Genomic DNA, 26,559 nt, shown 5'->3' on the forward strand with positions numbered 1-26,559 from the left:
GCCCTTGTAGTTTGGTCGTATTGAGCCTTATGTGTGGAGATAGGGGGATCCTTCAGTCGTTGTTTATGTGGCCCCACTAATACCCATTGGTTAACGTGACTGTCGTAGGCTCATAAGAGGGTTAAGCCATTGTTTCCCTGTCTCCACCTGTATGCATAATTGGAAATGTCGTGCAGCTATTATGTGTCATGCTCTCTAGCAGAATTCTGCGTCGGATGCCGCTGATGGGTGCTATCCGCCGTTAACTAGGCACCAGAGGGTTCGTTGAAGGACAATGCTGGGCCACTGTTGTGTGTCTCGTCGTTTGGCTACTGGGAATTACTAAGAGCCGCTATGTGTGTGGTCTCTCTACAGGTGGCGTGGTTTGACTAGGAGTCTAGTCAGTGGGTTTAAAGGGCGAACTCTGGTGGGACCCTGTGTGTCTGTTCCCGGCTTTTGTATTGTCGCTGGGATATTCTTGCTCGGAGTCAACTTCTGGAGGAAAGTCTCTTTATTCTCCGGAGAGGAGAGGGTGAGTACATCGTTGCCGTGTGTTACCAGGAGGGAGCCATCTATCCCCCACCGATATCTGATTCGTGCCTCTCTTAGCTGTTGGGCCACTGGCGTTAGCTGTCTCTTGACTGCGAGGACGGCAAATGGGAGGTCTCCGTATATGGCAATATCACATCCTTCGAAGCGTATGGTGCCCATCTCCCTCGATTTGGCCATGATCCCTGACCGGATTGTGATGTCTTTTGTCGTGGCTATTACGTCTCTTGGGGCGTCAGCTGGGGCAGCCGCTGATTTGCGGACCCGGAACGCTGACGTTAGTGTCTCTGGATTTGAGTGGCCCCCTATACCCAGTGAGGTTATGAAGCGTCTGAGGAAGGGTAGTACTGCGTCCCCATCAATGTGTTCCGGAATTCCTCGGAGGCGGATGTTCTTCCGTCTGTGTCTGGACTCCATCACTAGCTGCGATTTGGTAAGTTTGCTTACTTGTTCAGTTAATGCTTGCAGCTTATTGTGGGCGTCTTGCACACTCTGGTCTCTGGCAGATTCTCTTGTCTCGATCTCCGTGACTCGTTGTTTGAGGGTCCCTATTTCCGTGCGTGTGTCTAGGAGGTCAGCCTTCCACACACGTCGCATATCCAGCAGGAGATTTTTAATATCTCTTTTCGTCGCTGGAGGGGAATCCTCATCTGACTCTGACTCATTAGAGGGGGTCCCTTCCGACTGTGAGGCCGGGGTTTCCTCTTCCTCTTGGTAAGTCTCCAAGGCCTCATCTTCGCTAGGCGGTTCGGGCGCCATTTTGGCTCGGGTCTGTGGTGTAGGCCTCTCAAAGGATAATCTGATTTCCTGCATTTTTGGAGCCTCTGGACGGTAAGATTTTTTGTGCTTTCGCCCCATGGAGCCTTCTGTACGAGGGCGGTTGTCGCTTAGCGTGTTTTGGGATTTGGAATCCGTGTTTATATCGTCTTTTCTGATTTCTGGGACAGAGCTCTGTGTAAACACGTCTTCTCTGCTGCTCGGTCGGCCACGCCCCCACTATTTCCCTTGTTAATGTTTCTCAGATCTTTTCCCTTACCCAAGAACTGACTGTTCACTTGCTGCTTAATTTATCCCACCCTGTGGCAGGTGCCATTGTAACAATATAATCAGTTATTCACTTAACCTGTCAGTGGTTTTAATGCAATCTCTATGTTAGGGTGCGCTCTGCCATCCTATGAAAAGAGGGCTTTAACTCCCTTAGCACAGCATAGCCCAAATACTTAACCTACTCTCGTATTATAATCACATGACTCAGATTGGCTGGACTGGCTGCTGGACTGTCTCGGCTGTCAGGCAGGTTCCCCAATATACAATAATTAAAATAACACAGTTAGGTCCGGAAATATTTGGACACTGGTATAAGTTTTGTTATGTCAGCTGTTTACCAAAATCAGTTACAGTTAACTAATGAATATGGGGTTAAATGGCAGTCTATCAGTTTTATTTTGAAGTTATTCACATCCAAATAGTAGGAAGGGTTTAGGTTCATTTAATATGACCAACAGTAATTAGACAATTGACTCAGAAGCTGTTTCATGGACAAATGTGGGCTATTCCTTTTGTTATTTCATCATCAATTAAGCAGGTAAAATATCTTGAGTTGATTCCAGGTGAGGTATTTGCATTTGGAAGCCGTTGATGTGAACCCACAACAATCCCCCTACATCAATGTAACTCGAAGCAAGTCATTCTTAGGATGCAAAAAAATATCCATCAGAGAGATAGTAGAAACATTAGGAGTGACCAAATCAACAGTGTGGTGCATTCTGAGAAATAAAGAAAACTGATGAGCTCTGCAACTCAAAAAGGACTGGATGTCCATGAGAAACAGTGGTGGATGATAGTAGAATACTTTCAATGGTAAAGGAAAACCCCTTCACAACATCCAGCCAGGAGAAGAACACTCTACAGGTGGAAGTATTTTCATTATCCAAGTCTACCATCAAGAGAAGACTTCACAAGAGGAAATACAGAGGCTTCAGCAAACCATTCATAAACCTCAAGAATAGAAAGGCCAGATTAAACTTTGCCCCAAAACATCTAAAAATGCCAGCTCAGTACTGGAACCGCATTCTTTGGACAGTTAAAACTAAGATCAACCTGTACCAGAATATGGGGGGCAGTGGGGTAGTACGGAGAAGGCTTGGAGCAGTTCATGACCTGAAGCATACCACCTCACCTGTAAAACACAGTGCAGGCAATGTGATGGCATGGGCATGCATGGCTTCCAATGGCACTTGGTCACTAGTGTTTATTGCTGATGTGCCAGAATACAGAAACAGCCAGATAAATTCTGAAGGGTATTGGGACATAATATCTGCTAAGATTCAGACAAATTCAGTGAAGTTGATTAGCCAGCGCTTCACTTTACTGATGGACAATGAACCACAACATACTGGGAAAGCAATCCAGGAGTTTTTAAGGCAAAGAAGTGGAATATTCCTCAATGGCTGAGACAATCACCTGAACTCAACCTGATCGAGCATGCATTTCACTTGCTGAAGACAAAACTTAAGGCAGAAAGACCCACGAACAAACAACTGAAGACAGCTGCAGTAAAGGCCTGGCAAAGCATCATCAGGGCCGGCGCTACCATAAGGTGGCCCAGGCGGCCACCTTAGGGCACACCGGCCCTGGGGGCGCAAAATCAGGCTGACCGGAAGGAGGGAAGCGCACTGTGCTCCCTTCCAGCCGGTTAATAGTTGTAGTGTGGCCGAGCGCAGCCCTTATCGTTCCACCCGCAGATCCCAGCCTCCGCCCGCCCCCTCCTACCCTGCTGTCTGCTGCAGGCTGTGTGGAGGGGGCGGGGATATGACATCATATCCCTGTTCCCTGTGGATCACACAGCACGGCTGGCGCACAGTGATGAGGCTGCGCTGCAGGACAGGACTCCAAGGAGCCGGACAGCACGCACCCCAGGGACACGCTTTAACAGATGTAAGTATGTAATTTTGTATGTATGTTTGTATGTAACTGGATGTATGTTTGTATGTAACTGGATGTATGTTTGTCTCTGAATGTCTGTATATATGTCTCTGTATTCATGTATGTAACTGTATGTCTTTATGTTTCTGTATGTTTGTATGTATGTGTCTGTATGTCTTTGTATGCATGTTTCTGTATGTATGTATGTGTCTGTATGTATGTGCCTGAATGTCTTTGTATGTAAGTTTCTGTATGCCTGTCTGTATGTATGTATGTATCTGTATGACGGTATGCCTCTGTATGTATGTATGTGTCTATATGCCTTTATGTCTTGTACGTATGTTTCTGTATGTCTCTGTATGCATGTATGTAACTGGATGTATGTTTGTCTATGAATGTCTGTATATATGTCTCTGTATGCATGTATGTAACTGTATGCCTTTATGTCTCTGTATGTACGTGTGTGTGTGTGTGTCTGTGTGTCTCTGTACGCCTGTATGTCTTTGTATGAATGTTTCTGTATGTATGTATGTGTCTGTATGACGGTATGCCTCTGTATGCATGTATGTCTTTGTATGCCTCTGTATGCATGTATGTCTTTGTATGCCTGTATGTATGTGTCTGCATGCCTGTATGTCTCTGTATGTATGTTTCTTTATGCCTGTATGTATGTGCCTGAATGTCTTTGTATGTATGCTTCTGTATGCCTGTCTGTATGTATGTGTTTGTATGACGGTATGCCTCTGTATGCATGTATGTCTTTATATGCCTGCATGTCTCTGTATGCATGTATGTCTCTGCTTGTATGTGTCTGTATGTCTCTGTATGATTATTTCTGTCTCTGTATGACAGTGTACCTGTATGACTTTGACTGTGTGACTGAAAAATGATGCCTGTGTGCCTGTGGCTTGGGAGGAAAGATACACAGGTGAAGATGCTTTTTTTTTTTTTTTTAATGAGGGTTGGGGGCGCCAAAATGCATCTTCGCCTGTGTAACTAAAAATCCTAGCACCGGCCCTGAGCATCATAAAGGAGGAAACCCAGCGTTTGGTAAAGTCCATGCATTCCAGACTTCAAGCAGTCATTGCCTGCAAAGGATTCTTGACAAAGCATTCAAAATTAACATTTTATTTATGATTGTGCCAATTTGTCCAATTAAATTTGAGCCCCTGAAATAAGGGGACGGTGTATGAAAATGGTTGCAATTCCTAAACGTTTCGTAAAATATTTTTGTTCAACCCCATGAACTAGAGCTAAAAGTCTTCACTTCAACTGTATCTTGGTTATTTAATTTTAAATCCATTGTGTTGGTGTACGGAGCCACAATTATCCATTTTCATATATTTATGGACCTAACTGTAGGGGCGTGTGTGTGTGTGTATGTATGTGTGTATATATATATATTTCAGTAATGCAACGTAAAAGGGAAAACTAATATATGAGATAGACGTATTACATGCAAAGCAAGATAGTTCAAGCCGTGATTTGTCATAAGTGCGATGATTATGGCTTACAGCTCATGAAAACAATCTCAGTAAATTAGAATATTACATGCAATCAATAAAACAAGGCATGTACATAGAACAATATCGGACCTCTGAAAAGTATAAGCATCCATATGGACTCAGTACTTGGTTTGGGTCCCGTTTGCATCAATTACTGCCAATTACTGCCTCAATGCGGCGTGGCATGGAAGCTATCAACTTGTGGCACTGCTGAGGTGTTATGGAAGACCAAGATGCTTCAATAGCGGCCTTCAGCTCTTCTGCATTGGTCGGGTTTCATGTCTCATCTTTCTCTTGGCAATGCCCCATAGATTCTCTCTGGAGTTCAGGTCAGGCGAGTTTGCTGGTCAATAAAGCACAGTAATCCCACGGTCATTGAAGCAGGCAGGCTTTGGTGCTTTTGGCAGTGTGGGCAGGTGCCAAGTCCTGCTGGAAAATGAAGTCAGCATCCCCATATAGCTTGTCTGCGGAAGGAAGCATGAAGTGTTCCAAAATCTCCTGGTAGACGGCTGCGTTGAAGCTGGACTTAATGAAGCACAGTGGACCAACACCAGCAGATGACATGGCTCCCCAAATCAACACAGACTGTGGAAACTTCACACTGGACTTCAAGCATCTTGCAGTGTGTGCCTCTCTATTCTTCCTCCAGACTCTGGGTCCTTGGTTTCCAAATGAGATGCAAAAGTTGCTCTCATCAGAAAAGAGGACTTTGGACCACTGAGCAACAGACCAGGTCTGTTATTCTTTAGCCCAGGTAAGACGCTTCTTACGTTGTTTGTTGTTCAGGAGCGGCTTGACAAGAGGATCCAGGATCAGTCTGTGTGTGGTGGCTCTTGATGCACTGACTCCAGCCTCAGTCCACTCCTTGTGAAAGTCCCCAACACATTTGAATGGCCTTTTCCTGACAATCCTCTCCAGACTGCGGTCATCCCTGCTGCTTGTGCACCTTTTTCTTCCACACTTTTCCCTTCCACATAACTTTCTATTAATGTGCTTTGATACAGCACTTTGGGAACATCCAACTTCCTTCGCAATTACATTTTGAGGCTCTCCCTCCTTATGGAGTGTGTTAATGATGGTTTTCTGCACAACTGTCAGGTCAGCAGTCTTCCCCATGATTGTGATTCCTACTGAACCAGACTGAGAGACCCATTAAAGGCTCAGAAACCCTTTGCAGGTGTTATGGCTCACTTAGCTGATTAGAGTGGTACACTGTGAGCCTAGAATATTGCACCTTTTCACAATATTCTAATTTACTGAGATTGTGGATTTGGGGTTTTCATGAGCTGTAAACCATAATCATTGCACTTATGACAAATCACGACTTGAACTATCTTGCTTTGCATGTAATGCGTCTATCTCATATATTAGTTTCCCCTTTTATGTTGCATTACTGAAATAAATTAACTTTTGCACAATATTCTAATTTTTCAAGTATCACCTGTGTATATATATGTGCATGTATATATACACTACACATTTGGAATTAACGTGGCCGGTTGCAAGATGTTAGCAGGAACAGCATACACTGAGAGGCACAACCAAGTTGCTGGGATTGTGTACCGAGACATCTGCACAGAATATGGGCTGGACCTGCCTAAGTCCAGATGGGATATACCACAAAGGGTAGTTGAGAGAGAATGGCAGGGCTAAGATCCTGTGGGACTTTCAGATCCAGACGGACAAGCAAGTACTGGCCAACCAACCTGACATTGTGGTGGTAGACAAGGAATGGAAGACTGCAGTAGTGGTGGATGTGGCAGTACCCAGTAACCATAACATCAAAAAGAAAGAACATGAGAAGATTGGCAAATAGCAAGGACTGAAAGAAGAGCTAGAAAGGATGTGGAAAATGAGGCAGTAGTAGTCCAAGTTGTGATAGGAGCACTAGGGGCTGTGACTCCCAAGTTGGGATTCCAGGTGGGACATCAGAGATCGCTGTCCAGAAGAGAGCGAGATAGAGAGAGAGACACACACACGCACACACTCTCTCTCAGTATCTCTAAAATATCAGTGTGATAGTTGGAAAGAATAGTGGAATGTTGCAATGTTCATGGAAATATTTGAATTATAATTCTTATTTATATGATTTATTAGAAATAGAAAAACAGAGATCAAGAGAACAAAATTAATTAGTGAGAAAATAATCAATATTTTTTTTTGTCAATCTTTCTTTTATTGAGGCATAGTCACTATGCACCAATAAAAGAAAGTTTGAAAAAATAATTATTGATTTTGTTCTCACTTCTTAATGTTGTTCTCTTGATTTCTCTTTTTTTGTATAACAGTGGAAAACAATACCGAAAAAATAAGTCAGGGCGGGGAGGGGCCGGACCGCCATGCTAACCGGTCGCATGCAGGAGAGGCTCCCGAGAAATCGTGCCTCTTAAGCTACAGAAAGCAGAGCTATACCGATAAAAAGCGACCACAAGATATGCCTACGGCTGTGGGAGAGGTGACGGACCCTGAGACCGGGAGTTTTGGGCCCCCTGGGAGGTACACGAGGCTTCAGGGACCGCGGCCTACTCGGAGGGAGAGCGAAGTGGACGGCCGCTGCCGGGGCTCTCCTCCCGGCTGCCACAAGCTGATTGCCTGAGTAGCTGGCTGGTCCCGTTACCCCCCCCCCTCTGGACCAGGGGGGTCATCCCGGTCCCCGCCGGCACACTACTCTACTGGGCCAAACACGACCGCCAACCACATCTAAGATGGCGGCAACTTCAACTCCGACAGAACAGGGCAGCAGAGACGCACCCAAAGTCAGAGGGGGTTTTACAGTGAGATTCTGGGGGCCTGCACACTGGAGAGGGCTGGAGGAAAGAGCCATACAGCTCCACTTACCAACCACTGATCCGGCGATCTCCGATCCAGAGGGGCTCCCTCGCATCTCCCATAACAAAGAGGTGAGGGGAGAGAGCACCGGGAGACTCCAAACAGAAAACTCTCCTTACACAAACAGCGAGGAGGGAACTGCTAAACATGGCGAGCTGCTTCCTGACCACTCCTGGTGAATGGGACTGGAGGATCCCCTCTGGTTGCGCTGACCATCTCCTTGGACCTGTCTCCGACTGACCCTGCAAACCACTGAGTTATCCTGTCTAGGCATTTTGTTAACCCCTTAAGGACACATGACATGTGTGACATGTCATGATTCCCTTTTATTCCAGAAGTTTGGTCCTTAAGGGGTTAAATCCCGTATTTAAACATACATTAAGCTCCTTAGCTCTTAAGAGTTGCTATACAGCTTAATATTGATGCGATTTGTGTTTATGATTTACTAATCTCAGTTTTCTGCCGATAATACTTGTTTGACACTGTCTAGCATGAATATTGCCTAGTATAGATATATGGATGAGCTGGCGGTCACTCTAGCCAGGTCGTTGATAACCTTGTAGCATTGCTTGGACTCTCCTGTAATTATCTCACAATGGCCTCAGCGTAAGCGACGATACACTCTTGTTTACTATACTACCAAACTGAGAATTCTTCCTGACATGAATAACACGCTTGCTATTATTTTTGCTCAATGTTTTCCTCATGTCTATATTTCTTACCTCTTGAATGATTTACACAAAAAAGTGCAAGCCTCCTAACATGACCTGTTATGTATATGCAACTTACCTGATTGTATTATCTATTAATGTCATGTTGTAAACTGTTTGTATCCCTTCTATGCACTACTAAAATAAAGAATTAAAAAAAAAAAATAGTTGGCAAAAAAGTCATGGCAAAAGTACTTATGTCACTAATGCAGTAATTTGATCACTGAGGTATACTTCTGTATAAGCAGCCTCATTTTTTATAATTAACAGATTAGGCAAACATGTCTCAGCATAATACAAAACAATATTTAATTGTGCCTCATCCCCCAGCACCTCTATTCATGTGTCTAATTCCCCCAGTGTCCCCTATGTGTCTCATTCCCCCCAGCACCTCCATACATGTGTCGAATTCCCCCAGTATCCCCATGTGTTTTATTCCCCCAGCCCCTCCCATGTGCCAGCTTTCCTCCTCCATGTAGCGTAGCCAAGCCGCAGACCAGGGTAGAGGAGCTTGTTTCCATCCACCCGGTCTGACAAGAAACAACAACTCCACCTCAGTCCGCAGCTCAACCACACTACAGTCTGAGACCGGTTGGAGAGGAGCGCTGTGCAGTGCAGTTTCCTCCTGGCGGTCTGCTGGATACTGTGCTCCCTGGGCTGGTGCACCTTAAGATTGCCGTCTGAGCCGTCTTATGGTAGCAAAGGCCAAGAAAAGTGTTGCGAGACGCAATGGACAGTCTGAAGAGCTGCAATTTGGCCATGTGTGCTGTATACTATACCCTTTGTTTATATATAAAAGAAAAGAAAAATGGCCCTGTAGTTGTGGGAGGGGTTATTCTGGCCTATTAATACACAGACTGTCTGGTTCAGTACAGAATCATCTAGTTCCGGTTTATCAACACTAACTGCCTAAACTCCAAACAAGCTGGTCTTGGCTCACGCAAGTCAGCGGCGTACATACCGTGGTCGCAGGAATCGCAGCCTCGACCGGGCTCGTCACTCCTATGCTCACAAAAATAAAGAATTATAAATAAGAAAAATGTTTACACACAACCTGTGTACATTTCTATGACTAGTTCTATCATTAATCACATGGATTGTGATTTATGGAAACTCATTGCTAAGGAAATAATTCTGTATTTCACACTGTACAACTTTATACCTTACTTTGTACATGGAAAATATGAACTATTTTATGATATATTGGATGGAAAATGAATGCCATTCAGAAGAGTCTACAGGAAAAGGTTAAACTGGAAAATCAATATATTTTTTTAGCATTATGCATGTACGTGTACATTTCTTGCAGTGACACAGTAATGTATTGTATGTTTTCTCTTTTGTTATTTGTTGAAATAAATATATCCGCTTTTTGCCTTAGGTAATTGATTCACTGAACAATAATTTGTGAAGGCTAAAACATCTTTAAAAATGTTCTGCGTGACATGAGTCACTTTATTTGTTTCTAAAGGGCTGATCAAGTAGCAAATGTTTAGATTATCAAATTAAACAATCAATAATAATTTTGTGGTTGTCATTAGGAGAGGCTGGGCATTGGTTGGAGGAGGGAGGATCTTTTTTTGACTGAACTGTGTGATTAGTGAAAGGAGACAGCCTGCAAATCCATCACCATGAGGATTCTTAGCAGTGTGATAAAGCTTGGTGTGATCAACCCTACAGTATGTATATAGTATTTCATTGCAATGAGTTTTGAAGACTGAGATCCTTCGCTGAGATAGTGACAAAAAAAACTTTTTTACCTGCTGTAGTGACTTTTATGTGTGTATGTTTATGTATGTTTTATGTTGTGACCTTTACTGTAATGTAAAGGTTTACATTATATGGTTTATGGTGCATCTGTCTCTTTTACTTCTATAGAATATAGTTCGTATATTCATGGAGTGCTGAGGCTTATTAATGCACATTCATGTTGTAGTAACTGCACCTTGTGATATTTTAGTATGATTTGCTTGACTCCATTATTAAGGCAATTCATGTAAGAGGGAATCTGTTAGGGTGGGAGCAGTAGGTTATTATTAAAGGGATACTCTTAGCAACACAAACACCTTAGTTTATTATAGTAGATATTATAGAGTCTTTGTCAACCTTTTAAAAAAAACAAAAAAAACATGGCTGACTCAACACACAAAGTTCTACCTCTGTTGCTGCTTAGATACTATTAAAGTTTTACTTCCAAACAATTCATACAAATCTGGATTTCTAATAATAGAGTGCTTTTGATTTGCGTGGCTTAGCCCAATGCTTGCAGCCTATTGTTGCTTTTGAAACTGGACAGCTATGAATGAATAAGGCAAAAATGAAATTCTCCAGAATGTTTATAATCATATAATGTTTTCATTCTGAGGGTAGTCTTTCAATTGTGAATATTGTGTGTAAATAATTTGGGCAGTGTGGCAATTCTTAGGGGAAACTGTGAATCCTACGGACAATCTGTGAATGCTCAGGCCAGTGTTGGTAATGTTTGATTGAGTAGACTGTGAACATGTGGGTTGTGAAATGTTTGCTATGTACTATTACTGTTTGCTTTGTACTATTATAGCCTACACCTAAAAAGTCACATTTCTTCCAACCACTCTATTATAATCATATACAATAAAATGTTGAATTGTTGACCTATATTAGCAAAAACAATTTTCCCCCCACTTATTAATGAGATAAAGGAGGAAGAAGAAGAGAGACCCTTTGTAACTCTTGCTAAAAATATCCTTGCAGTTAGTATGTTGCACATGACTACCCTGTTTTACTGATAAAAGACATTAACAATCAAGTAACCCCTACAAATGGTAGGGGACTCTATAATTAAAAGAGTAGATAGGATAATCTGCCACTCTGACCGTCTCAACCGGAAAATTTGCTGTTTCCCAGTAGTTTGGGTCTGGCATGTTGCCTACAGAGTGGATGGATTACTAGGAGGGGCTGGGGTTGACCTGGCTGTCATGGTCCACGTTAGTACCAATGACAAACTCAAAGAAAAATGAAGGATCCTAAAGCATGAGTTCAAGGAATTGGGAAGTGAACTGAAGAAAAGGACCTCCAAGGTGGTATTTTCTGAGATATTCCCTGTGCGGTGCGCTTCATTAGAAAGGTAGCAGGAGATTAAGGAGGTCATGGTGTAGGAAGGAAGATTTTGACTTTTTAAAGCACTGGGCTGATTTTGCACTTTGGTAAAATCTTTAAGTGTGATGGAATGCACCTAAATGGGAGATGGTATGCTGTGCTGTGGGACAGGATGGCTAGAAGGTTAGGGGAAATTTTAAACTAGCTGTAGGGGAAGGGACATAGAAATCTACAAAATGGAAAAAGGACAGAAAGGAGATTGGCTTTAGCTCAGTACAAAAGGGTGGGGAGATGCGGGAGGGGCAAGATCAGAACAGAGGAGGTATGTAATAGTAATACAAAAAGTCACATAAAGTACAAGTGACTCATGATAATATTAAATGTATGCTTCATAATGCAAGCAACCTAAATAACAAAATGGGGGAACTAGAGGCAATAGTGTAAACTAAGCAATATGACATTACAGGCATAAAAGAAACATGGTGGAACGAGACACATCACTGGGCAGGTAAATTTAATTTAATTAAGGATAGAAAAACAGGAAAGGTGGTGGGTTATGTGTGTATGTCAACCATGAATTAAATCCAAATCTTAAGCAAGTGGAATGTGATGAGGAAATTGTGGAAGCTTTATGGGTAGATACCTGCTTGGGGCAAAAGAAGGGAAATCAGTTATTGGCTGGAATATGTTATAAACCATGTTGTTATTGGTGAGCAAGAACAGTCATTAGAGGAAATTGGGAAAGCTGCATATCTGGGTAACATGTTTACCCGGACATAACTTGTGATAGAGGGACTAGTAAACCAGCAAGGGGAATCAGGTTTTTGAACCTGTTAAATTAAACCTTCATGTTACGTTAAAACAAAAAAGGTTGATCTTTTGACAAACATTCTAGTGGGGAGCAAATGTACATGGTGTATACTTATATAATATAATTTTAAAAATGTAAATTTCAATACGATAAGGGCAGCTTTACAGCATATTGGCTGGCATAAACTTTTTAGTGAAAAAAACACACTTAGAATAAATGAAATATCTTCAAACAAACATTAGAAAGGTACACTTCTCAGTATGTACCATTGGGTAATACATATAAAATAAACAAATGGAAACCAATGTGTTCTAGGGGTAAGGTAAACGTAGAAATTAAAAACAAGAAAGGGGCATTTAAATGAAACAAATCAGAGGCATCCTACATGTGATAAAAGAAAGTCAATAACTAGAAAGAGAAAATTATAGACAAAGAGAGCAAAACCAACAAAAACAATGAAAGTGTAAATAAACTGAAAACAGAGAACAGAGTGTGTTAGTTAATGAAGATAACTATTTTTCCACAGTATTTATTAAGGAAGAAACTATAGCAAGAGATATGCAAATGATTGATTGCAAAAAACCTGCAGGAAACATTGTGAGTGGATGACTCAAGACAAGGTGCTGCAACAACTAAAGAAAGTTAATGTATACAAAGGGCCTGAAGGTGTTCACCTACAAGTACTTAAGGAGCTAAGTGTGGAAATAAGTGAACCTCTGTTTTTAATCTTTCAGTATTATTTAGTTTCAGGAATTGTACCAGAGGATTTAAAGAAGGCAGGTGTGGTTCCTATAATCAAAAAGGCACACTTTTTTTGCCTGGAAATTATAGATCTGTGAGCTTAATGTCTGTGGCTGGGAAATATTTGAAGGGTTATTAAGGGATAATATTGAGGAATTAATTGGGAAGAACATTATTATTAGCAAAAATCTGCATGATTTCATGAAACATAGGTCATGTCAAACTAACTGAATTGCATTCTACGAAGAAGTAAGTAGAAGTATAGATCAGGGTTTTGTAGTGGATTGAGCTACTTGGATTTTGCCAAGGCATTCAATATGGTCTCACACCGTAGGTTAGTGTTCAAACTAAAAGAAATCGGTGTAGATGAAAAATCATGCTCTTGGGTAGAACATTGACTTAAAAATAGAGTACAGAGAGTTGTCATTCGTTAATTTGCAAGTGGACAAAAGTGGTAAGTGGTGTCCATCATGGTTCTGTTCTGGGACCACTTCTATTTAACATGTTTATAAATTATCTTGAAACAGGCAAACAAAAGTCATGTTTCAGTGTTTCCAGATGACACAAAACTCTATAAAGCAGGGGTGCCCAAAAGGTAGATCAACAGATGTTGTAGAACTACAACTTCCATAATGCATTGCATGCCTTTAAAATTACAAAGCATGCTGGAAGCTGTAGTATTGAAATATTTGGGGATCTACCTTTTGGGCAGTCCTGCTGTAAAGTAACAATATGGGCAGGGTATTACTTTGCTGCAGATGGATTTAGATTTATTTGGCAACTGGGTTGTCAAATGGAAGAGTAAATTATGCACTTTGGTGTAAAGAATGGAGAAGGAACTTACACCCTAAACGGTAGTGAATTACAACACATGAGAAGGATCTTGGAATTGTTATAGACAACAAACAAGGCAACAATGTGTAATGTCATTTAGCATTTGCTGAGGCCAGTAATTTGCATGTATAAAAAGGAGCATTAATCCTCAAATGAAAATATAATGTTGCCTCTTTATAAATCTCTTGAAAGAACACACATGGAATATGCTGTGCATTTTTGGGCACCTGTTTTAAAGAAGAATATTGTGAAGAAACCACCCATTTCGTTTGTTAACTTTGATTTTTCTCGTTCGGTAGATAAAACTACTGAACACCGACCACCCCCCTGGTTCATTAACTACAAAGGAAAAACGCAGATTAAGTGCTCTCTCTGTGTGGCCGCCATTCATATGGCCGAACGCCATATGCTGGAGAAAATGGCGGCCATCTTGTCGCATAAAAGGGGCAGCGGGACTTGGTCGTCGAGTGTCTGGAACTAAAATCGGACACTCGACTTCTCAAACAATGGTCAACTTCGCAAATGACTGCTTCTTTTCACCAACCAGCCAGGAGATCACTATTCGGCAGGTTTGTTACCACAAACTAGGGGAGCAAACACTACCCATGAGCCAGGGGAACAGTTTGTGAATTTGTTCAGTTTTTAGACTTCCCGAAATGGACCGAACGCTACCTCTGAAACTGTGGATCTGTTTTAGGCATAAGATCTTGTGTGCGGTCGGTCAAATTATGACCTCCATGGAAATCCCGAACCCCCGAACCGATCTGGGTTATTTATGGATATGTTGGTTCCCCAGATCGGGGTTATAAGGAGATATGTGTGGGTTTTGAGGTACTTTTGGGGTTTTGTGGAAATGTGTGTTTTTTTTTGTGCCTGGAGATAATTGAGTTTAGTACAATCCTTGACAGAATTATCCCCAAACACAGGGGAAGGATTATCCTATTTTATGTGGGAGTGTCCTGGACCTGAGAGCCAGTGTATTTACAGTATTTACTTTGCCATAGTCCCCTCTCAGGTCCAGTGGGGAATGCCCATGGAATATGTCACTGTAAACCCCGTGCACAAGGACTTGTACAAAAACCAGCCAGTTGGCATGAATAAATTAATTCCTGTTGTACCCTTCATCTAGTCTAGGCTGATGTTTGAGTATCCATCTGATTTGCTTGGTGAATTTACTTGTATGCTGTATTTCCTCTGGAGAACGTTGAAATCAACACCTGAACTGCGAGCTATAAATCACTCAGCCTCTAGCAGTTCAGGAGAAAACGAACGAACGGGTATCTGAAATACCAGCGTTCGTTACAAATATCATGGGGCATTAGAAAAAGTGCAGAAGCGAGCTACAAAATGAATAAGGAATGGAACATTTTAGTTATGAAGAAAGGTTAACAAATATAAATCTCTTTAGTTTAGAAAAACAGCATATGATAGCATTATACAAATATATTTGGGACCAATACAAACCATTGTCTGGAAATCTATTCATAGACAGGACTATACACATGTCACACATTTAGACTTGAAGAAAGGAGATTTAGGAAAGGGTTTTATTTACAGTAAGAGCAATAAGGATGTATAACTCTCAGTCTAAAGAGGTGGTTTTATCAGAGTCTGTGTAGATGTTTAAACAACAACTGCATGAATAAGTACAAAAACATAATATTCATGGATATCATTTCTAATTTGTGGGGTAACCGCTTCTTGTTCCAAGGAGAGATCCGGCTCTCAATCTGGGGTCAAGAAGCAATTGGTTCCTAGTTTGTTGCACAAAGAGCTTCAAACTTTTTTTTTTTTTTTTGACCTTCCATTGGATCAAAAGCAAAACAGATGTGAGAAAGTCCAACCCGTAAAAAAAATATCAGCCCCCTCCATTTAATAAGAAAGTGCCAGGGTAAACACTAGACTTTTTGTAAAAATTTGTTTCTGATGGTTTGTTCGAATCAAATTAATTTTATTCCATGTCTGAACAAATTGATTTAATGAATAAGACTCCGCAGGCAAATCCCAGAGAATCAATTATTTCGGGTATGGATTAAAAGGAATTTGAGGGGGGCGGGGCCTGACCGCTGAGCCGAGAGGTCGCAGAAAAGAGGTGCTCCAGCTTCTAGGGGCGAATCTCCGGTGCCACGAACCCACACAATACCAAAATCCCCTCAAACTGTTGCGGTCACCGGCCCGCCGAGCCTCACGGTCGTGCCCGACCGCTCCGACTACACGAGCTTACCTGCTCGTCGGCGAGCCGGGAACCGCGCACATAGTTCTTCCGGGCATCGCGCCCAGATCCAAGATGGCGCCGACCGCGTGGTCGCGTCTATTGATAGCCCCGCCCCCGAGAATTATACCAACGTGTGCGTGACGTCACGACGTCAACGCACACGCACGTTTTGGGGTCAGAGGTCGCCCTCTGACCAATCATAGCCTAGAGAGGGGTATTTAAACCCCTAGCTTTCCCCATTACTTTGCCATGTCGTGGTTTCAGTTTCCTGGTGTCCTGAAAGTGCTATTCTCGTGTTTCTGATTTCCTGGTATCCTGATCCTTGGCGTTTCCCTGGTTATTCTGATCTCTGGTTTCCCTGACTTGGCTTGTTTAATCGGTATTGAGTATTTTCTGGCTTCCTTGACCTCGGCTTTCCCTTTGACCATTCTCTGTCTCTAGCGTATTAGTCCGGCCATTCTAAGGACCGGTTTACGCTCTTTCCTATTATTTTCCTTTTCTTACTTATGTATATGTTTACATAGTTTCTGCGTGCTGGACCACATTACTAGTCGTGACATTACGACATGGACATGGATCCTGCAGAACTATGCAAGCATATGATCGCATGTGAGAGTAGGGTGGAGGATATGGACCACAGGTTAGACCAATTTGCCCAGGCATTTCAGACCTTGCTCCAGAGGACTGCCTATTTAGAGGTCCCTCCGGTACCACCTGTGGTTCCGCCACCTGTAGTGGTTCCCGTACCACATAAACCACCGTCCATAACCTTGTCACCGCCCCCCCGCTATGGAGGTGATTCTAAGGAATTCAGAGGTTTTTTAAACCAAATTGAATACCACTTTGAGGCCTCCCCAGGTTCATTTCCAACAGATAGATCAAAAATAGGCTATCTGATGAACCAATTAACTGGAAAAGCTTTGACCTGGGCTAATCCCTTATGGGAAAGTGGTGACGCAGTAGCCCGTGATTACAATACTTTTCTTACGGCCTTTAAAGCTACATTTGAACCTAAAGGCAGGGAGAAGAACGCTGCCAAAGCCCTTATGCGAATCAAGCAAGGCAGTCGTTCTGTAGCCGATTATGCTATAGAGTTCAGGACATTAGCGTCTGAGGTTGATTGGACCAATAGCGGTCTGGTGGCTGCTTTCTCTGAAGGTTTAGCTGAGAATATACACGATGAGACTGCAGCTAGAGACCTTCCGGTTAGTCTTAACGAGTTTATTGCCTACATGATAGACATTGACAACCGGCTCAGAGAGAGAGAGAAAAACAAACAACGTAACAGACGCTCTAATTTGTCCATAGCCCCTCGTTTCTCTAACCCAGTGGTGAGTAGCCAAACGCCTCTTCCAGAACCTGAACCCATGCAATTGGGTAGTGCTAAACTCACTGAGGCAGAGAGACAACACAGACGTAACGAGGGGTTATGTATGTATTGTGGCAAGAAGGGGCATCTAAGGTCGTCATGCCCGGTTCGGCCGGAAAACTTGCACACCTAAGGCACGTACGGGGACCGACCTTAGGTGTGATGTATATGTCCCCTAAATTGACTAAGAACCGTTTCCTTATCAAAGTAACCTTATCTTTCGAGAACACTACGGTTCAATGTGAGGCTATGATTGACTCTGGGGCAGCGGAGAATTTCCTAGACAAAGAATTCTCTGCAAAACATCTCCTGCCCTTAAGATATAAAGAGAAACCTATAGCAGTCGAGGCCATTGATGGGAGGCCTCTTACCCAGCCTTTCATCACACACGAAACTCTGCCAATCACTGTTTCAGTGGGTGTTCTCCATTCTGAAGAAATGACCTTTCAAATTATCTCTTCACCTACAGTTCCGATAATACTCGGTTTCCCTTGGCTCCTTAAACACAATCCACGTTTGGATTGGATTGAAGGAGAGATTGTGAGTTGGGGTGAGAGATGCAAAGGTGTCTGCTTTAAACAAATCCCACAACCTATTGGCACCATTAATGTTCCTGTTACACCTCCCTTGACCACACAAATTCCACAACAGTATATGGATTTGAAAGAGGTATTTAACAAGGTCCAGTCAGAAGGGTTACCTCCTCATAGACCTTATGACTGTACTATAAATTTATTACCAGGGACTATGCCTCCCAAGGGAGGAATCTATGCCTTGTCCCCCCAGGAAAATCTTTGTTTAGAGGAATACATTAAGGAGGCTCTCAGAAAGGGTCATATCCGTAGGTCCTCCTCACCAGCCGGGGCTGGATTCTTCTTTGTTTCTAAAAAAGAAGGAGACCTACGCCCTTGTATTTATTATAGGGGTTTGAATAGGATTACCATTAAAAACGCCTACCCTATTCCCCTTATATCAGAGCTATTTGACAGATTGAAGGGAGCTCGAGTCTTTACCAAGCTCGATCTCCGAAGTGCATACAATCTAGTCAGGATTAAGGACGGTCACGAATGGAAGACCGCATTTAACACCAGAATGGGACATTACGAATACCTGGTTATGCCGTTTGGATTATGTAACGCTCCAGCGGTATTCCAGGATTTTATTAACGATGTCCTAAGAGAGTACCTTCACATGTTCGTTCTAGTGTATTTGGACGACATTCTCATCTATTCCCCAGACCTAGAGACACATCACGAACATGTGAGAATTGTACTGAAAACCCTGTTACAAAACGGCCTTTACTGTAAACTGGAGAAATGCCAGTTTGACCAAACGGAGATACAATTCCTTGGATACGTTATATCTCCGTCTGGTTTCCAGATGGATCCTCGTAAACTGGAGGCAGTCTTACAGTGGCCATTACCCAAGGGCCTTAAAGCTACTCAACGCTTTATAGGTTTTGCAAATTACTACCGCAAATTCATAAGGGGATTTTCCTCCGTGATTTCCCCTATAACCAATTTAACAAAAAAAAGGAACAAATTGTATATCTTGGCCCAAAGAAGCAAGAGAGGCATTTGAACAATTAAAATTTTTATTTTCCTCAGCACCTGTCCTGACCCATCCTGATCCATCCAAACCATTTATCCTAGAGGTGGATGCATCAGAAACAGGAGTTGGAGCCATTCTGTCTCAAAGAGAAAGTCCTGATACGCCTTTACATCCCTGTGGATTTTACTCTCGCAAACTCACACCTGCAGAGAGGAATTACGACATAGGGAATAGGGAACTTTTGGCCATTGTACTTGCCCTTAAGGAATGGAGGCATCTCTTAGAAGGTTCCAAAGAGCCACTTTTGATCTTTACTGATCATAAGAATTTGGCTTATATTGGGGACGCTAAGAGACTGTCCTCTCGTCAGGCTAGGTGGTCATTGTTCCTCTCCCGATTCAATTTCGTAATTACGTACCGGCCTGGTACTAAAAACACCAAGGCAGATGCACTTTCTCGGCAGTTTGAGACAGATGAAGTACCAGAACAGGAGATATATCCTATTGTACCTCCTGAATGCCTCATTGCCACTACTGTTTCCGAAGTGTCTTCTCCACTCTTCTGTGCCATAATAGCAGATCAAAATCAGGCACCTGTGGGAAAACCTCCGGACAAACTGTATGTGTCACCTCAGTTTCGAAAGAAGGTACTAGATTTGTTCCATGACAACCTCACAGCGGGCCATCCTGGAGTCCATAAAACTCTCTCAGCCGTCTCCAGGAGATTTTGGTGGCCTGCTCTTAGAAACGATATCAAAGATTATGTTGGGGCATGTCAAATATGTGCAGTTTCTAAAGTTCCTCCTAGGTCACCTCCTGGACTGTTACAACCACTGCCCATACCTAGTGCTCCATGGACCCACTTGGCCATGGATTTCATTGTGGATCTACCCAGTTCAAACGGGTTTAATACAGTCCTTATGGTTATTGATAGATTCACGAAGATGGCACATTTCGTCCCACTTAAGAAATTACCATCTGCTCAAGATCTTGTTCAAATATTCTTGAGAGAGATCTTTCGGTTGCACGGTGTACCCAAAAACATAGTATCTGACAGAGGTACCCAGTTTGTTTCTAGGTTTTGGCGTTCCTTTTGCAAACAATTGGGCGTCGAACTCTCCTTTTCATCAGCATATCACCCTCAAACAAATGGAGCAGCAGAGAGGGCGAATCAGTCTTTAGAAGCCTATTTACGTTGCTTTATAAATGCCAATCAATCTAACTGGTATGAGCTCTTACCCATGGCTGAGTTCGCCAGAAACAACGCCACTCATGAATCTTCTAATCACAGTCCATTCTTTGTTAATCAGGGTTATCACCCCGCTGTTTTACCTTCTGCATTCTCAGACACAGAAATCCCCGCTTTGGACACCCGTTTAGAATCGATTCATGATACCTGGGATTCCGTCCATTCAGCTCTGCAAAAAGCCTCATTCCGAGCAAAGGTCCAAGCTGACAAGAAACGGGGCGCTAATCCTGTCTATCTTCCAGGTGACAAGGTGTGGCTCTCCACGAGACATATCAAGCTTAAGGTCCCATCCATGAAATTTGCCCCTCGGTACATTGGTCCCTTTCGAGTTACCCAACGTATTAATCCAGTGACCTATTCTTTGGCACTACCGGCTCATATGAGAATAGCGAATACTTTCCATGTGTCTCTGCTCAAGCCCCTTACTTGCAATCGCTACACCAGGGTATCCACTCCTCCTCCGCCCTTGGTAGTGGGTGATCAAGAAGAATACGAAGTCCATTCTATCATGGACTCCAAATTATCCAGAGGTGTCTTGTCCTATCTCGTTGACTGGAAGGGTTATGGTCCCGAGGAACGTTGTTGGGTTCCTGCTGACCGGGTCCATGCGCCCCGTCTTATCCGGTCGTTTCACAACCGCTTTCCTCTTAAGCCGGGTCCTTCCCGCCCGGTGCGCGGTCTTCGAGTGGGGGTACTGTTGCGGTCACCGGCCCGCCGAGCCTCACGGTCGTGCCCGACCGGCACGACCGCTCCGACTACACGAGCTTACCTGCTCGTCGGCGAGCCGGGAACCGCGCACATAGTTCTTCCGGGTATCGCGCCCAGATCCAAGATGGCGCCGACCGCGTGGTCGCGTCTATTGATAGCCCCGCCCCCGAGAATTATACCAACGTGTGCGTGACGTCACGACGTCAACGCACACGCACGTTTTGGGGTCAGAGGTCGCCCTCTGACCAATCATAGCCTAGAGAGGGGTATTTAAACCCCTAGCTTTCCCCATTACTTTGCCATGTCGTGGTTTCAGTTTCCTGGTGTCCTGAAAGTGCTATTCTCGTGTTTCTGATTTCCTGGTATCCTGATCCTTGGCGTTTCCCTGGTTATTCTGATCTCTGGTTTCCCTGACTTGGCTTGTTTAATCGGTATTGAGTATTTTCTGGCTTCCTTGACCTCGGCTTTCCCTTTGACCATTCTCTGTCTCTAGCGTATTAGTCCGGCCATTCTAAGGACCGGTTTACGCTCTTTCCTATTATTTTCCTTTTCTTACTTATGTATATGTTTACATAGTTTCTGCGTGCTGGACCACATTACTAGTCGTGACACAAACACACATTTAACGGAACGGTGACGCCGGGAGCTACCTGGGGATACCAGTCATGTGGCAGAAAAAACGGGATCCACCGAAATGCTCCTCAAGGCCTACCAGCATGACCGGCGCGGGGGAGACGGCCGCTCCCCTGTCGCCTTCAACGGCCTTAAACCTGATAGAGGGTCCTCGTTCCCCCCCCTATGGACCGGCGGGGGTCATCCCGGTCCCGGGTGGGCTCCCCTGGAGGCTGGGGCAGCAGCCCAGACAGGGGCAGGCCTGCTCCAATATGGCGGAGAACATAAGCGGGTTACTCGAGACCACACACGAGACGGACATCCTGGTGCGGCTAGAGGCCACATTTGCAGCGTTCTGGGCGAAATTATATGACCGACTGTGCACTACACAAGTCCCGGTCGAAAACTCACCCATGACACCATCGTACCGCTCCTGTCCGACTGGTTCGCCCACCCGGATTAAGCGCGCCAAAACGTGGCGTCGAAAACGACGTCCTCTCCTGCCGACAGGGACACACAAGCGGAGACGACCTCCAACGGTTAATACCCCGCACAAGACAAAGCCAGCCCCACCAAAGCCAGCAACCAAAGAACAACAACCTAGGAGAACCGGCACGAACCTACTCACCTACCCGAGCAGGGGCCACACAGCAAGTATTCCAGAGAGCCCTGAAAGCTGCCAAAAACTAAGCTGGTGGAGGAGCACGTCTATGCAACAATCGGACTGCACAGTTGAGAAGGGTGAGCCCTGTTACGAGACACATAGCTGGACAGACACCCCTGAAGGCATAGGTTAAAGGGGACTTTCTGGGACATGAGGCCTGGGATACGCAGCCTCCCATATTAGCGCTCCCTCTCACCCAGGACTTACATAATCCCACAATGGCTGCAAGCAGGACTCCTCTGGAACCCATCTCCCTCTGTTAACCTAACGACACAGCAAGCTGCAGGGAAAACAGTCGAGAACTGACGCTAGCTATGTGTACCTAAGCACAGTTTTGGTGAATCGTCTCATTGAGGGGTCACAGGATCCTATTTAGCTTTAAGTGGTATATTTTGTTTAATGACTTTTCTCACTTCCACTGTTGCGCCCTAATTTTGCAATTTAGCTGTTGTAAAGCAACCCACTATTCAGTAGATAAACCTTTTGTAGTTTTGTAGAACCAGTAAATGTGCAGGCGGTATTGCCCAATCCTCTCATTGCAAGGCACCTAACTAAAAGCTATAAACCCAAATCTTGCCTAGCATAGACACTAATGCATGTTTTAACCCTGTACTGGTTTCTGTGCACAATAATTTGCACGCGTTCACGTCTTATAGCCGATTAATGTTTGGTTAAGGGCTAGAAGTGGTCTACTGGAGGGATACTCTTAACTTTCTTTGCTTGGGATGCTCTCGGTCCCAATGGTTTTAGACCACATGACACTAACAAGCAACATATACAGTACCAGTTAGTTCTCCAAGGTGCAGAAGTTTAGGTGCAGGAATTAGACCACAAACCAGTTCAAACGCTGCAATGGAACAATTGTACTGCTGACACCAACAATGAATCTGATTGTTTTGTTTACCCTTTTCAACACTATGGCTCTGTATATCCCTATGCATAATGTCTTAGCGCATTCATCAAAAGCAAAAACTATTTTCTTATTATACTTTATGCTTACTAAGCGATAATTATAGTTAAAAACGCGCAGTTAAACAATTATATGCATCTCATAACTAGATCTGTTTTATGCACATCTAGCTTAGCATGTTTTACCACAAATACGTTGTTTAAGAGCTTGCTATCTTTATATAATATAAAAACTGTGCCGTCTAAAATGCCACACTGTACAATGCTACGGAATTGCTTGTAGATGCTGTTGTGGCTCTACACGCTTGTTGTCAATCTATGCACAAGAAAAATAAAGAATAAAAAAAAAAAAAAAAAAAAAAAGGAATTTGAGTCAGACAATCCATCCATAATTCATTTTAGTACAAAGATAGATGCTATTAGGTAGCTGCCTATTCTCCTTACTGGTACATCCAGTCAAGTTAGAAACCTTTACCCTTGTACACGACACATAGGACCTTTGAGTAATTCACACTTTCTTTGACACAAATGCATATATGTACACACATATATACACCTATACTGTATCTCAAGTCAGAACTCCTAGTAGGGCACCAGAATAGGACCTGTAGTTGATATACACAAGAGAGTTTTGAACCTGCCTGAGAACTATAACAAGTATGACAATGACTACAGGCAGTGGCGTACACATGACCCATGGGGCCCCGGTGCGAAAATTGATCCGTGGGCCCCCCCTCTCCCCCCCCCTCGCGCTTACTCTGCGCGGGTGGGGGCAGCAACACATGGCGGCGGCCACCTGGTCGCAGGGCTGCGAACGCGGTATGTATGCCAGTGCATGCAGATGCACACACACTTAAAGGACCACTACAGACACCCAGATCACATCAGCTCAATGAAGTGGTCTGGGTGTCAGGTCCCTCTAGTTTTAACCCTGCAGCTGAAAGCATAGCAGTTTCAGAGAAACTGTTATGTTTCACTGAGGGTTAATCCAGCCTCTATCTAGTGGCTGTCTCACTGACAGCCGCTAGAGGCGCTTCCACCATTTTAAGACACTGAACGTCCATAGGAAAGCATTGAGTAATGTTTTCCTATGGGCGGTTTGAAAGTGTGCGCGGCTCTTGCCGTGCATGCGCATTCGGAGCTGAGAGGCGGAGGGATCCCCAGCGCCATGGGAGTCCGGCGCTGGAGAAAGGTAAGTGCTGAAGACACACACACACACACTCTCACGAACAAATGCATACACACTAACTAACGGACACACATTTACTGACAGAGACACACTCAGCGGCAGACATACACACTCACTTACAAAACATACACTCTCACTGACAAACACACACTCACTAACAGACATCAAACAGACTCACTAACACACACACACAAACACACTCAGTAACAGACACACACAGTAACACACTCACTGACACTCACTAGCAGACACACACACTCTAACACAAACACCAACACTCACACTAACACACACACACACACTCTAACACACACACTAACACACACACACACACTAACACTTTCACACACACACTAACACTCACACTAACATACACACACACACACACACACACTCACACACTTACACTCACACTAACACTCACACACACACACACACACACACTAACACTCTCACACACACTAACACTCACACACACACTCACACTCACACTCACTCACACACACTAACACTCACACACACTTACACATGTTTTTTTTTTAAATTTAATCCCCCCAGCCTCCCTACCTTTTGGAGTGCTGAGGGGATTCCCTGGGGTCCAGTGGTGCTGCTGGGCTCCTAGGCGGCCGGTGAGGCCGGTGCGCGAGGGAGCACTCTCCCCTGAGTGCTTCCTCTTCAGCTCCCTTGCGCGCCGCGTAGGGATGCCGGCGCCGGAAGATGACGTCATCTTCCGGCTCCGGTATCAGTGCGGTGCGCGAGGGAGCTGAAGAGGAAGCACTCAGGGGAGAGTGCTCCCTCGCGCACCGGCCAGCCTGACTGCCCGCCGGGTGTAAGCAGGGCCAGCCTCGGGGGCCCCGGAGGTGGCCGGCTCCTGGGCCCCCCAGGAGAAGAGGCTGGCCCAGTGAGTACATACCGGGTCGCAGGGGCGGCCGGGCCCCCTGGTGGGCCGGGCCCGGTCGCAGCCGCGACCCCTGCGACCCTGGTATGTACGCCACTGACTACAGGGTACGAGTTGGAGATAGCACATAAGAATCCCTGCTGGAAAACTCTGATGATAGGGGTAGATATAAGAAGCAAATGGGCTCATCCTATGATCTCCACAACCTCTGATGGCTTTACAAAAAAATAAAGAAGAAGAAAATGGAAAATGGCAAATATAGATGATGATTGCCATTATCTTAGATAATGTGTCTTACACTTTATGGATATAACTGGTGAGTGACACCTACTATATTTTTTGACAAGACAGATTTTAATTTCTGAGATTGACATTAAAGAGATACGTTTCTTGTTCTGTGCTCTGCCACTTGTGGCTTAAAACATTGCTTGCTCTTTTATATTCTTTATTTTTCACTCGGTTGGGAGGAAAGTGCATGTCAACAACATTCTGGCTTACGCAGAAGCCACTTTCATATTGCGCAAATTGGTGCAGTCGATTCAATACATAAGTATGCATGAAAACACATGGAATGATACGCCAGAGTATGCATATGTGTAAGTTAGTGCCCTTACCTCCCTCCGAGGGTTTTTGTGTAGGTATAGAATTCCCTTGATTTGGAAGGAGAAAGAATAGGGGAAAAAGAGAGAAGGGGGAAGGGTGAGGGGGAATACTGACTCAACCGTCCTCCACTTCTATGCTATTACCCGGCCCCCTGGTATCTAGTTCTCTACTCTGCGAGGTTGAGCATTGTTTCATGGATTTGCATGTTATCGATTGGCTCAGAGAGAATTATTACCTAATCTACCTAATCTACCCAGTGTAAGTGTTGTTGGTGGCACTTTTTAGAAGTGTATGTGTACTTGTAGATTATATGCCTCCCATTGACAGGAAAGAGCTACCATATTGGGCCAGTATGAGATGATAAGGGTTGCTTTGTACATAGAAGCCCTGGGTTTAGGGTTGTTCAAGGGGCTAGTGTGGAGAAAGAGAGAAGAGTCAAGAGATATCGGTCGCCAAATGTGGAGGAGGACAGAGGGGATAGGGGAGGGGTGTATGTGGTGCTGAGGTCCAGCCATTTTATCTGCATTTGGAGAGCCCAAAGAAGGGTGGAGGGGGGGGGGGCGGCTCAGCCTAGTTCGCTGTCATCCCATAGGTCCCAGATCTTATGGAAGGTTTTAGTGGACCCTCTAAGT

General features: G+C 44.1%; 1 protein-coding gene across 1 annotated transcript in view; it reads left to right on the forward strand.

Annotated features, from left to right (window-relative positions):
• The first annotated feature begins 2,385 nt into the window (after window positions 1–2,385).
• The window catches only part of LOC134612201 (uncharacterized), a 46,594-nt gene continuing 22,420 nt past the window's right edge, over window positions 2,386–26,559 (forward strand). The window contains exon 1 of the mRNA XM_063456552.1: window positions 2,386–2,709. Within this exon, the coding sequence (XP_063312622.1) occupies window positions 2,386–2,709 (324 nt within the window). The remainder of the gene's footprint in view (window positions 2,710–26,559) is intronic.

The sequence above is a fragment of the Pelobates fuscus genome, chromosome 5 (genome assembly GCF_036172605.1).
Source record: "Pelobates fuscus isolate aPelFus1 chromosome 5, aPelFus1.pri, whole genome shotgun sequence".
Lineage (NCBI taxonomy): Eukaryota > Metazoa > Chordata > Amphibia > Anura > Pelobatidae > Pelobates > Pelobates fuscus.